The following is a 15,972-nucleotide window of genomic DNA, read 5'->3' on the forward strand; positions in this document are numbered from 1 at the left end:
TTTAGAAGAAAATGAGCTGGTAAGGATGCCATATAAATTAACAGCTGCTTAATGGTGGACGGGGTTAGACCTGCAAAGGCACTATATATAAAGTACAACACGAGTAATGGAATGCTGTCATTGTAGAACTTTTTATAATGGATTAACCCTAAAAGGGGCAAAAAAAAATAAAGACTGAGCACTGGTGCCGTGTTTACTGAAAGCAATAAGAGCAAAAGGCGCTATAGAAATTGAAGAGTGATAAATAATGTACTTTAGACATGAAAGGCACTATATGGAGTACACATTCATGAATAGCATGTGTGTAAAATGGCTTCTAGTGAATTGAGCCCAAAAGGCGCCTTTTAAAATAGGCTGCTGGATGGCGCTGTGTTCATGGAAATGAGTGCAGGGAAACGTTAACAGAAAAGGAAATGGAATATTAAGTAAATGGCGTACTTCAGAACGGCATTAGATACAAAGACACTATATAAATTGTGGAGGGCTCCTTGGTGATTAGATTGTGTCATGAAAGGCGCTATATAACATCAAGACTGAGAAGCGGCATTGCGTTTATGGAAATCCGATTAGACAAACGTTAACTGCAGAGGGCGCTGTATAAATTGAAGGCTGGTGAATGACAGACTTTACAAAGGCAGTATACACAAAAGGCGCTATATGAAGTACTGTGTGATCCATCTGAAATGAAACCTGTTGGGTCTTATGTGAAGTAAAGACTGACTAAGGGTGCTGTGCCCTCCAAACGCGGGTGTAAAGGGACCCTTTGTGGCCGTTTCTGGAACATAATTGTTTTTTTTACAAGGCTGGGTTGTTGGCCCAAAGCCTAAGGCCCTCTAACCAGGCTTGGGTGGTCCTTCCAGGAGCGCATACTGTACGTAGCTCCCATCAGCAAAGCCTTTTAGGTCTTTGAGGGAGGTGGTGGTGTGCAGATGAGCTCAGTATGCCATTCACACCAAAAGAGTTGTGTCCCGTCAGCGCTGCTGTATGGACTGAGTCTTTTTCCAACCAAGAACTCCTTGCCCAGTGCCATTCTGAAAACAAGGCGATGGGGGGTTAGGCCATGTAGGGATTCCATCACCAAAACTGCTCTACGCTGGACACCAGAAGACACCAGAAGAAGAAGGGACCACCCTAAAACAACATGGAGGCATACAGTTGGAAAGGAGCTGCCGAGGCTGAAGGAGCCGTGGAGATGCCAGCCAAGGATAAACATGGGAGGGTGAACTTTATTGCTGCCCTAAGTGCCAGTTGGGTACAATGAGCATACCTGACCATGACTTGCTCTCCAAACACAGTTATTTCAAAAGCCTCAATAAAGTGAAGACTTTTAAATACTGCACAGGTTTAGATCTGAAAGGCGCTATATAAAGGACCGACTGAGGAATGGCACACTGTCCATACGTGTCTGGGCTCCCCTGGGTTGGTGTAACTATATAAGCATACAGACGGCTCAGCGGTGTGCTGAATTCATCCATGAAAGGCACTATTTGAATGAATGAATGATGCTGCTGAGCTGAAGGAGTCTGGAATGGGCTTTAGCACGAAAGGCACTATATAAAGTAAAGATGTGCTGCCAACTCCCAGAGACCCCTTTGTCATTCTCACCCATCTGTGTATGCTGCATGTCTCCCCTGCCAAGCCTGTTTTTATCATTTTTGCCCCTACATCCCAAAAACATGCAGAGGTGGTCCTTGTGGGTGTAAGTGTGGGTCTCATGGTGTACTGGAACCCCTCCTAAGGTTTGATTTAGTAAATGGATGGCTGCTCATGTAAGGTGTAAGGCACTATATGGAGATTCACTAAGAGTATGCTGTGAAAGGACGTGCTGCTCATTTACCTGCTTTTCTTTCTTTCTGTGCTCACAGAATCATGGCATCGCAGTGCCAGTCACACCTAAAGATCCGTGGAGTATGGATGCCAATTTAATGCACATCAGGTGAACACCTTTCTTATTCATTTGTTTGTTTATTGTTGTTGTGCCCACTGCGCTTCAGCTTGCCACCCTAAATTTAATTCGACGGGTTTGAGAGTGTTATGTTTATTTAAAAGAAGGACTGATTGGTGGCAAAGATTTGGGGAATAGATTATGCCTGAAAGGCACTATATAATAAAGACTGATTAATGGAAGTTTATTAGAAAATGAATAACTAATTGCAATGCAGAAAATTCAGATGGCATATCCCTAGGGCAGAGTAAGACCTGCAATGCACTATATAAAGTACAGATTTATTACTGGCATGCTGTTTATACATTGAGCCTGAAAGGCACTATATAACATCTGGATTAGTGGTGTTGAGTTAACTACTAATGTGCTATATAAACTGAAATGGCATACGTCAGGGCAGGGACTACATTTGAAAGGCACTATATAAACTACAGACTGATTAGTGATAATGCTGATTATCCGCAATGTGAGGGGCATGTTTGCCCGGGTCCATTGGCATGACAATGTTGTGCAGGCCTGTATTAGCCACAGTGATAGTGTGCCAAGGTTGGTGTAACAGGTTTTTGCCAGGTGTCTGTTACCAAAACTGTGAAGTTTGCCAACCACTCATAGCACAATCTGAGTACCAGGAGGGCACTTTAGTGAACTTTCATGAAGCCCACCCTCTATGCCCCCCATTAGTTTAAAACTAAAAGTTGGGGGTTGAGTATTTTGAAGTGTAAGAGCTAGTGGAACCACACGTAAGGACTTAAGGATGTCTTACTGCCATAGGGTGGTTGGACAGGTTTGTGGTGCCGTGAAAGGCGCTATATACACCGTCACCTCCTTGATTGAGTGCCCAATTGGCTTTATGGTCTCCCCTTTCAATTGAAACTTCCACGTACCTCGTTAGGTGGTCTTGATGATTTGCCAGTGCCACTCTCTACTAATCCATCTTGATATTATATAGCACCTTTCACCTGTTCTCTGCCGGCATGACTTTGTCACCTCTTGATGCCAGCTGTGCCAGTCTTTACTAACATTGCTGCTTTCTTTTATTTTGTAGCTATGAATCGGGAATTCTGGAAAACCCCAAGGTAAGACAGCGTGCTGTTTCTTAATTTCTTATCCCACCGGTGTCTTTAAAAGGCCACTGGTTAGTAAGGGGTCCTCAACCTACACTGGCAGGTATGCCTGGTGCTGTTTATAGTGCCCCACAGATCACAGCTGGAAGGGGAGCTCACTCAGTTAGGGTCTGATGGTAACACAGCATTGGGGACTAAAGTGACCACATTACTTGACATGGCGCCTTTCCATAGCAAACACCACCCCAGGGCCCTTCAGGGTATATGGCACATTTTTTCTACATTGACATTTGTGCCTGACGAAGTGTGGCACAAATTTATACATACAAACAAAATGTTATATATAGCGCCTTTCTATACTGAAAATAGTCTCAGGGTGCTTTATATATTTGGGTCAGTCAGTTTATCACGTGCCACAGGTCAACTGAAGGAAGCGGTTATTAAGGATATGACCCAGCAGCGTGCGTCAACCGCCAGCATTTTAGTGAGACATCAGGGTGACACAAATATGAACGAATGAGCTCTATTGTATATAGTGCCTTTCCAGTGGCGGGTGAACTGACACGGTTGGGGTCGCACAGGAATTTAGTATTGGGGATTGAATAACGATTATTGTACAGTATATAGCGCCTTTTCACAGTGAACACCATGACAAGGTGTTTTATAGTATAGCAGGGCATTATTTGACACACTGGGGGATTAGTGATGGGGTCTGAACAAACAAAACTGAATTTACAAAGCACCTTTCCACTCTGCAGTCAACTTCTTAATGTCGTAATGTTAATTAAAAGTATTTATCAAACTTGAACATGCAACACTGGCCATACCAATCTTATATAGCGCCTTTCACCATTACACAAACCTCTCATGGCTCCACTAGCTTTCACTTAGCAGGTTTTGTCCTCCATATTTTGCTCTCTACTGTCAACTGCAGAGCTCACTGAGTCTCACCCAGCCTTCTCATTTATATAGCGCCTTTCAGTCCACTCTGGACACTTTTAATCTTATATAGCACCTTTCACCATTCCAGAAATTTCTCAAGGGCTCCAGTAGTTTGCATTTAGCAGGTTTTGTCCTCCTCATTTAACCTAAAGGGTTGTGGTGGTCTGCCGTTACTGTTTGGGTGGTATGGCGTGGCCAGTGATGTCATTAGTTGGTGACATTTGATTTTATTTTTTGTGAAATAATGCTGAGCTTTTATGTCCCCAAATTCCACAGCCATGGATTCCATGGATGCCAGTGGTTGGGATAAGCAGCTCGGACCACCTGCCACCATCAGAAAGTGAACAATAGCACTAAAATCAGATTTGGCCGCTGGGCAACACAGTTTAGAGGGGATGTCAATGGACCCCGTTCCCTTCCCCCCACCACCACCACCACCACCCATATCCCCAAATTTAATCACAGCTTTGGGTTGTGGCCGACCATTAAAGTTCACAAGCCCAACTGGAGTGGGAGCGCTTGGCCAGGAGTGCATGGCGGAGGTCCGCGAGATGACAAACGGCAGCTTGTCCTCCGCGGCCCTCTTAGAGAGGCACGTAATTTCCAATTTCATGGGAGCGAGAGGAGAAAACACTCGGGCGAGGCTCAGCTGGTGGCAAACGCGCCTCGCTTTTAGGACCCTTTGTTTCAGAATATCGCCGGCGGGAGCAACATGGGAGGGGACACATCTTGGCGTGACACCACACCATAAAATGTCACCTTCTACAAAGGGTCAATTAGGCAGATGAGGCCCAGCGGGCAACTGGTGCCCCTGAAAGTGGCTGCCAGCCTATGCTTTCTTTCTTTCTTATAGCGTCTTTTTATTGGACATTATTATAGAGCATGCAATGACTGTAATTTCTTTCTTTCTTTCCTTATCTTTCTTTCTTTCTTTCTTTCTTTAATCATTCCTCGTTCTTTCTTTTTCTTTCTTTCTTTCTTTCTTTCTTACACTTCTCCCTTTATTTTCTTTCTTTCTTGCTCTTCTCATTTAACTTTTTCTTTCTTTCTTTCTTGCTCTTCTCCTTTAACTTTTTCTTTCTTTCTTTCTTACACTTTTTAGGTGTTGATTGTATTGAGTATAACAAATTCAATGAGTATGTGTCTGTTATATGGAATTTGGGATTCATAAAAGCACTGTCAATATGTGTGATGCATAATTTCTTGGAATGACAGGAATATAGTAACTGGATACACAGATACAAAGTCACACAGACACTTTTCCTTTTATTATATTATATTATATTATATTATATTATATTATATTATATTATATTATATTATATTATATTATATTATATTATATTAGCTGTACTACCCACCTAAGACAGGTTGAAATCTCAGTAATCAACGTAGACCTCAGCATTAACATTTGCAGTGCACCATCTGTTGGAATGACAAATGCAATGTATAAGGCTCTGTTGTATGCCATTTTGTATGGGCTTTGTATAAGCAGGATTAATGTTTGTGATGTGCCATCTGTTAGAATCCTTTTTTAAGGTTAAGATTAAAATGTATTATCCTTTTATTAAGGTGGAAGGGGGATTATATTATATTATATTATATTATATTATATTATATTATATTATATTATATTATATTATATTATCTTTTACCGAGTGTTGCTCAGGTGTTTTAAGGCACCAGTCTAAAGATATGCCCACTACACTCTGTATTCTTTGATTTATTCATTTATCTATTATTATTATTTATTATTTGACTGCCATTCTTATCCAGGGCGACTTACAACATTTAAGATACATTTGTTTCCATTCCTTTTGTTTTGTTTTTTTCTTTTTCAATTGGAGCACAGGCAGGTGAAGTGACTTGCTCGGGGTCACACCGTGTCAGTAGTGGGCTCTGAACTCACAACCTCAGACTGTGATGTCCAGATCCTTCACCACTATGCCAGGCTGACCCTTTTGGAGTCTTTTGGGGGTGTCTCTGTATTCAGTGTTGTGGGTGGCAGTTAAGTCAACCTGATGAAGTAAACATGAGGCACATGAATAAAGTTAAATCCCTCTCTGTCAGTTCTTATTCTATATAGTGCCTTTCACCATACATCCCCTTACAGAGTTATGAGGATGTGCCCCCTACTCTGTGTCCTCTTTTATTAATAAATCATTCAAGGTGCCATACAATTGGTTTATCTTCTGTTGTCTTTTTCTTTGAAGCTCAGGCAGGTCATGTGACTTGCTCAGGGTCACACCGGGTCAGTAGTGGGATTTGAGGTCCAAAGCCTTAACCACTATGCCACACTCTGTTATTTGGGGGGATTGGGGGCTACCCTGGCAGCATTGGGCACAAGACAGAAACCGAGCAGTCCTTGGCAGGGCACAGTCTGGATTTTGTACCAAGAAAAGCTGGAGCCCCCAGCAAAGAACACGGCGGGAATATGTCAATTACACCCAGGCTATGATTTGTACCCGGGACTCTGAGGCAGCCTTTTCACTTCTTTTTCCCTTGAATTGGATTGAGCGGTTTTCCGCATGTCCCCTCGCGTCCCCTCTCCCCTTTCGTTGTCACACTTGTTCCTACAGTCGTCTTTGCCGTTTTTTTCCCCTTTTTTAATCAACGCTCCTTCCTCGCAGTAATTTCCCGAAACAGATGGCCGGGCTCGTCTGGCCCCTCTCTCTCTCTCTCTCTCTCTCTCTCGCTCTCTCCGTCTTTTTCTCTTCCACGTCCTTCTCTGTCTTTTCTTCCTGCTCTTGGAGACTCAATTCAGGAGCAGTGAGGCAGCAAATGTGCAGAAAGATAGAAATTTACTTGCTTTAAGTTCATGCTGCAGCCTTTCGTCAAAGAGCGCATTCAGCCACCCGGAGCACAACAATATCGGCCGAGTGAATAAAGCCGGCAAGCCGGCTCTGTGTTTCAACATGATGCTTCAGTTCACGGCCCATTTGCCTCCAATATTCTACTTTTTCTCCCTGGCATATTTTTATCTTTTCGTTTCTTTCAGGATGACATTTGGGGCCGGGCCCTCCTGCGGGGAGGTCTAAATGAAATGCATTGATACAGCGCTAGAAACAATTTGTCTCTTCAACTGTTTCTTGTATTTAAAAAGAGAGAGAGAGAGAGAGCAAGTCGTACAGTTTAATCAGGAATACAGATAAAGCCATGCTGGCCTTGGTGGGGGGCTTGGGGGGGCGGTCAGCTGACTCTATGACCGTGCTTGTGTGGCGCTGCACACTTTTCCTTAGTTTTCTGTGCTTTGTTGATTGATGGCTTTGGTTTCACTAATCATCACTGATATTGGTCAATATAAGAATAGCGTAGTAGGCAGGATAAGCGGCACCAGCACAAAGATTTCGATGGACTGACGACTTCTCTGTATGCTATCAGGTGGACAGCAGGCTCCTGGATGGGCCTTAGAGGGTCCCTGACGACCTTGCTGGTGGAATGTCAGCCATTCACAATTCCTGGCGTGACCCACCATCTTAGGATATTTGTTATTCCATTTCCTGGGACATTCCAACTCGCTGAATGAGGTGCTTTGGATTTCCCCGCTGTGGGGTTCAGGGTCTTTATTTTTTTACAGTGATGGCGGCCTATGTTTCTGCCAGGCCTTAATGTCGGGGTGGCATACGAAGATCAAGAGACTTGACATGTGAGAGGAAAAGCTAAAGGGGCATCAGGACCATTTGTTTGGCTAATAGCTAAGATGTTCCAAAATCTCTTGTTGATGCCTCTTAACAAATAAATAAATAAATGGAGAGCTGGAGTGTATGGAAACGTCCGGCATATCCAGCTAGAAGGATCCTGATAGTTTTACCAAGTTGGACGCTGAGGGACCCTCAGGTTGTGTTTTGATGTCATTTTGGTGGACAGGATGGACCTTCTATAAGAATGCAGGATTGGAATGCCACCTCGTTTATTTTTGGATGCTGACGCTCTGGTGGTCCATCTCGTTCAATAAGGGCTTTCATGGTTATCCACAATCCAGGCTTTCATGGTCATAACTGCCCACCGTCGTCCTCCTAGGACATTTGCACTCAGGTGTGTAACGTTACAGCAGTGGTCTTGATGACATTTAAGGTGCTCTGCCATTAAACCAAGTGGCCTGGATGTATGGATGCAATGGTAGGGTGGGCCACTTGATGTGGTTGCAAGTTATGAATGTTGTGGTGGCCTGCTGTATGGATGTCACGGTTAATCGTGTCACGGCGAGCACGGACCTCCATTCAGTTCAGTTCGGAGACTTCAGGCTTTCTGGGGTCTGGAGTTTCACTTCATGGATTTCAGGTTGCTGATGTTTTATGGTGGTCCGGCTCATCAAATGAGGTCTTTCATGGTCTAGGCCATAATGGTCTGGGCTTTAAATACAACTGTCCAAATCCTGATGTTCTGGATTGTAATCTCATGGTGGGACCCCAAATGACATGCAGCGTTTAGACACCCACCTAGCAGGGTTTTTGGGGTCTGGAGTTTCACTTCATGGATCTGATGTTATGAAAATGCAATGCGTCAAGTGAGGCTTGATGGTCCAGGCCTAGAGAAAAGGAACATCGATTATCAGTACAAGATGGGAGACGCTGGCCTACATGAAGCAAACTCTGAAATAGATTTGGGGGTTCATGTTGACACAACGTTGTCATCGTCTAATCCGTGCACAAATAAGAAGTGAGGTGACAACCTAGAAAACTATGGGGGATAGGAAATAACAGCAGAGGGTCAGGGTTAGGGTGAGACCACATCTGGAGGACTCTGTGAACATCTGGCCCCCGCGCCACAAGGAAGACAGAGCTGAGCAGCACCTGAAACTGTGCAGAGGGGAGAGCATCCGAGTATACATTATGGGATGTTATGCTTAGACTGCACAGTTCTATGAAGGGAGAGCGGCTTTGGAAAATGGATGGATGGATGGATGGGACAATTATACTCAAACTATATTAAACACTAGTAAGACTGCATCTGGAGTACTGTGTGCAGTTCTGGTCACCACAGTACAAGAAGGACAGAGCAGCCCTTGCGGCTATGTAGAAGAAAGCAACCAAGTATTCATTATGGGGTCTTATGCTTACACTATCAAGGGATAGCAGCTTTGGAAAATTGATGGATAAGATGGATGCATGGATGGAAGAAACGCTATACTCAAGGTATATAATGCACTAGTGAGACAGCATCTCGAGTGTTGTGTGCAGTTCTGGTCACCATGGCACAAAAAAGACATAGCAGCACCTGAAGCTGTGCAGAGGACAGGAACCAGGTGTATGTTATGGGATGTTATACTTAGACTATACAATGCTATTAAGGGATAGTGGGTTTGGAAAAAGGATGGATGGATAGGACCTCTCTTTCAGCCAGTCTTTAAAAATGCAGTACACTCATTGAGTAGGTAGCAGTTGTTAGCAGAATATCCTAAAACTATTGAAATTCATTCAAGGGATCATATAACACACTAGTGAGACCTCATCTAGAGTGTTGTGTGCAGTTCTGGTCATCACAGAACAAGAAGGACAGAGAAGCACTTGAAGCTGTGCAGAAGAGACCCACCAGGTACACCCCAGGACTTTCGGTGTACACACACTGGCACTGGCACATTTGTCCTCCATGTGGCCTCCCCTGCCCAAAAGTGTACTTCATTTGACTAGTGTGATCGCTCTGTGCCCTTGCCCCCTTGGAAGTGGTGTGCCCAGTAACATTCAGGGACAATTTGATCGCTAAATGCGCCCGAGCACAGAAAACAGACCTGACGTCAATGATATCCATCAGCTGGACCATCACAACATGAGACTCCCTGCTGTCCACCAGCTGGACCTTCATAACCTTATAACCCTGCTGTCTATCAACTAGCCCTCCATAACATGCCTGTCGCTGAGATGTACATTCGGCCAATGGAACACAGTGGCGCATTGACCACTAGTTGTTTTTCACGTTGGTTACATACTGGTGGTCCATTTATTAAAGATAGGGTGGCCCAGTTAAAAGAATTCAGAGATCAGCATGTCTGGTGATCACACCTGGTAGAGAAGTACAGTAAGATGAGATGTTATGAAGGTTGAAGGCAGCATATTGTACAGTATATTATGGAGGTCCAGCTGATGGACTGTTAGGATTTACACAGTGATGAAGGACCAGCTGGTGGACAGCAGGGCCCTCCAGGGCCTTCATGTTGTGACAATCTACCTAGTGAAAGGTGGGGTTGTTATTTTACGAGGGTCCAGCTCAAGGACAGCGTGGTTCTTATGTTGTGGGGGTGCAGCTGATGGAGAGCAGAATTCTTACTAAATGTGGGTCCATCTTGTGGAAAACAGAGCTTCTATGGAGTGAAGGACTGGCTGATGGATAGCAGGGTTATAAGGTTATGAAGTGCAAGCTGGTGGACAGCTGGGGTCTCATGTTGTGATGGTCTATCTGATGGACAGTAGGGTTGTTGTTTTATGGAGTTTCAGCTTGTGGACAGGAAAGCTCTTATGTCATGGAGGGCTAGTTGATAGACAGCACGTTTATAAAGTTATGAAGGTCCATCTGGTGGACAGAAGTATAATTAAATGGGGTCCAGTTTGTGTATTGCAAGTTATGAAGGACCAGCTTATGGACAGCAGCATTATAAGGTCCAGCTGAGAACACCAGGGTTCTCATGTTGTGGTGGTCCAGCTGATGGACGACAAGGTGTTATTTTGTGAGGGTCCTGCTTTTGGGTATCAGGGCTCTTATGTTAAGGAGGTCCAGCTACTGGACAGCAGGATTTACACAGTAATGAAGGTCCAGCTGGTGGACAGCATGGCCATCATGTTGTGATTATCTACCAAGTGGACAGTAGGCTTGTGCTTTTATGGGGGTCCACCTTGTGTATAGCAGGCCTCTTATGTTATGGAGGTCCAGCTTGTGGGCTGCAGGGCTCTCATGTTGTGAGGGTCCAGCTGATGGACAGCAGTATTATAAGATCCAGCTGGTGGGCAGCAGAGGTCTCATGTCATGATGGGCGTCACATTGTTATTTTGTGCGGGTCTTAATTTTGAGTAGGTGGGCTTTTATGTTATGGAGGTTCAGCTGATGGATACTTAGGATTTACACAGTGATGAAGGGCCAGCTAGTGGACAGCAGGCTTGTGGTTTTATGGGGGTCCACCTTGTGTATAGCAGGCCTCTTATGTTTTGGAGGTCCAGCTTATGGACAGCAGTATTATGAGGTCCAGCTGGTTGGCAGCAAGATGTCTCATGTTGTGAGGGTCCAGCTGGCGGACAGCAGGGTGTTATTTTGTGAGGGTCCTGCTTTTGGGTGGCAGGGCTCTTATGTTATGGAGGTCCAGCTGGCGGACAGCAGGGCCTGGTCACTGGAGCTCCCGGTGGGTGAACGTCTCCAGAAGCCCGCCGAGTTTATTGTCTTTTAACGCGCTGAATCTCTAAAGCTGTCAGGCGCCGCCCGAAGCCGATGTTTGTTATCGATGTAATCAAGGAACACAAATGGACCTTCTTGCTGTCACTTCATTCATTTGCACAAAGCGCTGAGGCGGAAACTTCCAAACTCAAAGTCAATTTCAGTGTTTAGTTAAAAGGAAGAGAAGATGGGGTCCGGGGAGAGCCGCGGGCCGAGATTAGTTATTGTATCATGATTTGTCTGGTAAAGGTTTCCATTTAAATGCGCGCAGTTGTTATTTTGCATAGTTCCTCTGCAATTTGGCTCAGCTCAGGAAACATCGGCAGCGATTTGCTCCTAATGCCGCTGTAATTGGCCGCCACGGCGCTCACGGGAGCGGGCTGGCCTCCGACTCCCACTGGCAATTGGAATGGGGTGCCCGGCTCTAAATGGAAATGTAGCGTCTGTCACGAGGACGGCTCAAGGAGCTTCGCTGACTCGTTAATACGGGAAACAAAGTGGCGTCCGCTGTTAACACGGGGCAGGGAGGCAGAAATTCGCAGGCCCAGGCTGGGCCTCACCTAAGGAGTCCATCTGAAACGGGACGAGAAACGGACGTCGTCTGAGCATTTGAAGGTGCCAGATGTGTGCGTATAGACGCGTGTGTGTGTACATACATGACGTAATTCACATCATCAAGCACTTACCCTTACATTGAAATACGCGGACATTACGTGGATATGTGCATCACTGAGTGTACGGCGTACAAACGCACACGTGTATCATGACATACTGTGTATACTGAACATACTCGTACATACACACATGCAGATGTGAAGCAGTGCTGCTGCCACCATCTGTACGGCTGTGCCACCCTACGTGTTGTACACACAGCTACTGACATAAATACCTTAATGCATACAAACGCGCATATCTCCTGTACATACATAAACACATACATATCTGAAAATCTACATACATGTTCTGAATATCATAATATAAGATACACGCACACACGCACACAGCTTCATACGGACAGATATTGTTCTTGCATTCAAAATTTCACATACAATGTGATGCCCGGGTGCGTACTGCCACCCCGACACAGACAGGCAGGACACTCATCCTAGTCACGAGCGCTTTTCTCTGCACTCCACACAAGGCAAGCGCAGTCTTTCCACCGTCGCCTTCAGTCCTCCCTACAGGCTTTGTCCTCTGCCTCCCGACTCTGGCCAATGACTTCTGGCGACTGGCGCCTTTTTATAGGGCACCTGGTAGGACTCCCGGTGCCCAATGAGCTTCTTCTGACAGCACTTCTGGGTGCTGCCCAATAGGGCCCTGAAAAAAGGGTTGAGTTTCTATGTTCATGACCCATGGCCCCCTAGAAACTATGGGGGCTGCCCTCTGACGGTCCGGGGGAGAAACTGTCCTTCCATAGTCAGGGCGTCCACAACAAGTATGCATAATTACTGTAAACACCTGTGTATTACCTATCAATACATTCACGTGTGCGAACACTCATGCATACAGTATATATACATATAGTACATACGATATCCAAATAAACAAAAAGCACACACGCACACTTCCTCCATACAGGCAGACATAACATCATGTACATGTTAATGAGAGTATATTATATCTATATCTGCCTCTAAATATACATGCATGCACATAAACCCATGTGTACATACTGTGGCCAGTTCTCAGGACCCCCAAACCCTTGACACTACACATTTACATCAGTCACGCATTAAAATGTCCTTCTTATTCGAAGTTTGTACCTTCAACACACAAGTCACAGATCCTTCCTACCTTTTCTTTCCCCCATATCTCCTCCAGCAATTGTTGTCCTCCTCCTCCTCCTCTTCCCCTTCCTCCTGCACCTCCCAGCTCAGAGTCCCTCTTTATTCCAGACATAGAAGTGCCTTCAGGGCCACAGCACTGTATGACAGGGTAAGACGGAGGCCCCTCAAAGTACAGGCGACCATTCCCTGCAATGGTGGCACCCATGGGACCCAACAGGGCCGCCCAACTGAACTACAGTTCCCAGCATGCCCTGTGCATTTGTGCATCGGATGCTGGCACCCTAGTGTATCGGGGACCCATACAGCTCTGGAAGACTGTCTCCCCCAGTCCTGAATAGGCGAGGGAATGCCGTCCCTCCCAGCCAGGACTTCAGTCCATGTCCCCCCACCATAGAAGGTGGTCTCATGTATATTCGTATATGCCACCCATACTGTACATGGCACACATGCATACACATGCAGACCCACAGACAGTGCATTTACACATACGCACCTTCATAGACACAGACATGTGGACACTGTGCACCTTCATTACGTGTTCACACTTCCACACTTAAGCCTTCATGTATTTTAGTAAACACTCACATGCACAGACACACACACACACACTGAGCCTTACACACACGTTCAGGCCCTTTAACATGTTGCCCGTCTCATTTTAAAATAAACTGAAATGCCAAAGATGATCAAATTCAAGGACCGTGCAAGAGAAGGTCGAGACAATGATAAAGACTTAGGGTACCAGCTGGGTGACCTCGTATCCCTGAAGGTTTGTCCACAAACAAAGAAAGGTTCAAAACAGAACTAACAAAGATGGCGGAGCTTCCAGCTTGGAGTACTTCCGGCAGTGAGAGGCAGGTCCAAGGGAGAGGAGGGACAGACACAGGAAGTGACATCAGAGGTGTTCTAGCTGTCAATCATCTAGTCTGCAAAGGAAGGAAGAGAGCATGGCATTAAGACACAGCGCCAACCCCTGGAGCTGAAGTAGAATTGCAGTCACCAAAGCCCTTCGGCTCTCCCCTATGCGCACACGCGTGACAACAGACAGGTACGTTTATAAAATACAAAAAGTGAAATCTGAAAATAGCAGAATGGAGTCTGGGGTTTTAGAACAGGAATACCAAGGCTTGGCGAACGTGCTGTATGGTTTGCTTTTTTGTCTTCTTCTTGTGTTCTTTGCAGAGCACCCTGTGATGAGGTTTGCTATAAAAGGCGCTATATAATCGATCAAGACTGACACTGTGGGCTCTCCTCCATAATTCACTTGTAAGATGAGGTGCAGGCTGGTGCTGTCAGCATTGGTGCGACTTTACTACATAGAAATATGCCAGGGCAGTAGATTAGCATGCCATTCAGGGGGCTCTCCCAGCCTCATGCCCATCTTGTGCCCACCTTATTTTACAATTGTTTTTTTTCTCACTTGCTGAATTTCACCTGATGCCCGGGCCTTTAGACACACCACTTGGTCCCTGGGTAGCGTTATGAACACACACACATGTATACAGTGCCATGTCCTGAGCCACCATGCACCTCCCAGATGGCCCGGCTTGTCAGCACAGAGCCTGCCCCGTGTGCCAATGCACGCGCACTGGAAGGGACAGGCGGGCGCTCCATGTGACTGACAGATAGTCACTTAGCTGCCTCACTTGACGCAGAGAGTGACAATTCTGCTGCCCGCTGGGAGCCGGTCAAGGGGGAAATGAAACCAGCTACAGGAGAAAATGGCACAGCGCATCTGCTTTGCTCTTTGATGACTTTCTCAACTTTTTGTTTTTTTCCTCCTTAAACTTTTACCATTTCTCCTTTTTTTATTCATTCCCCCCTAACCCCCCAACTCCCCACGCAGTGCCCCCATTTTCTGCTATTCTCAGTTCAAAGGCACTTTATTATTGTAGTGACATTGACATAAATACACAAAAATGTGAGCACAGATGACGAGAGTGAATAATGAACAGAGTAACAGATAAGGCGGGCGTGTACACTGGCATGTGCTGCTGCTGTCTTACCGTGCCAGGACCCCAGCTCAATCTCCCTGCCGTTGTTTGTGTGAGTTTTATCTGCCAGTAGGGGGTGTCCTTCCTAGATGGCCAACACAGCTCTAAGGTTAAGGGGACCAGCAACTCAACTCTGCAGGACCCCCTCCCCGGACTGCTGCTGAGGTACAGCGCCTATAAAAAGTCTTCACACCGGAAATGTTCAGGTTTTCTTTTTGCACAACAACAATTCAATTTGGCCTTTTTGACATCAATCAGCAGAAAAAGACGCTTTAATGTCAAAGTGAAAACAGACCTCGGCAAAGTGGGCTAAATTTATTACAAATGTAAAAGACAAAATAACTGATCTTGTAAGTATCCCCCCCCCCATTTAATGTGACACCCCTAAATCCTCACTGGTGCAGCACATGGGCTTTAGATGGCCCATCAGTACTTCAATGGAGGTCACCTGTCTGGGGTGTCAATTGATTGTCATCTAAATCCATGTGAATTTTGGGAGGTCCGGCTTGTCTCAGATCAGTATGGTGGGCTAACCTGCACGATGATGAGAAAAGCACACAACAAGCAGCTCCATGAAGACCACAAGTCAGGAGATGAAGACGAGAAAACATCCAAGTGCAGCATACCCAGCGTAACAAAGCACAAGATTTGGGGAATTCCACCCTGCATACAGTTGTGCTTGAAAGTTTGTGAACCCTTTAGAATTTTCTATATTTCTACATAAAAAATATGACCTAAAGAGAAACCAGTTAAACAAATGGGACAGAAATATTATACTTGGTCATTTATTTATTAAGGAAAATGATCGAATATTACGTATTTGAGAGTGGCAAACGTATGTGACCCTTTGCTTTCAGTATCTGGTGTGACCCCCCTTTGCA

General features: G+C 45.4%; 1 protein-coding gene across 3 annotated transcripts in view; it reads left to right on the forward strand.

Annotated features, from left to right (window-relative positions):
* ass1 (argininosuccinate synthase 1) overlaps positions 1-15,972 on the forward strand; it is a 147,730-nt gene that overhangs the window by 36,426 nt on the left and 95,332 nt on the right. For all 3 annotated transcript variants that reach the window (XM_039764262.1, XM_039764260.1, XM_039764263.1), the window contains 2 exons: positions 1,866-1,936; positions 2,991-3,021. In XM_039764262.1, coding sequence (XP_039620196.1) covers positions 1,866-1,936; positions 2,991-3,021 — 102 coding nt within the window. The remainder of the gene's footprint in view (positions 1-1,865; positions 1,937-2,990; positions 3,022-15,972) is intronic.

The sequence above is a fragment of the Polypterus senegalus genome, chromosome 9 (assembly GCF_016835505.1).
Source record: "Polypterus senegalus isolate Bchr_013 chromosome 9, ASM1683550v1, whole genome shotgun sequence".
Taxonomy (NCBI): domain Eukaryota; kingdom Metazoa; phylum Chordata; class Cladistia; order Polypteriformes; family Polypteridae; genus Polypterus; species Polypterus senegalus.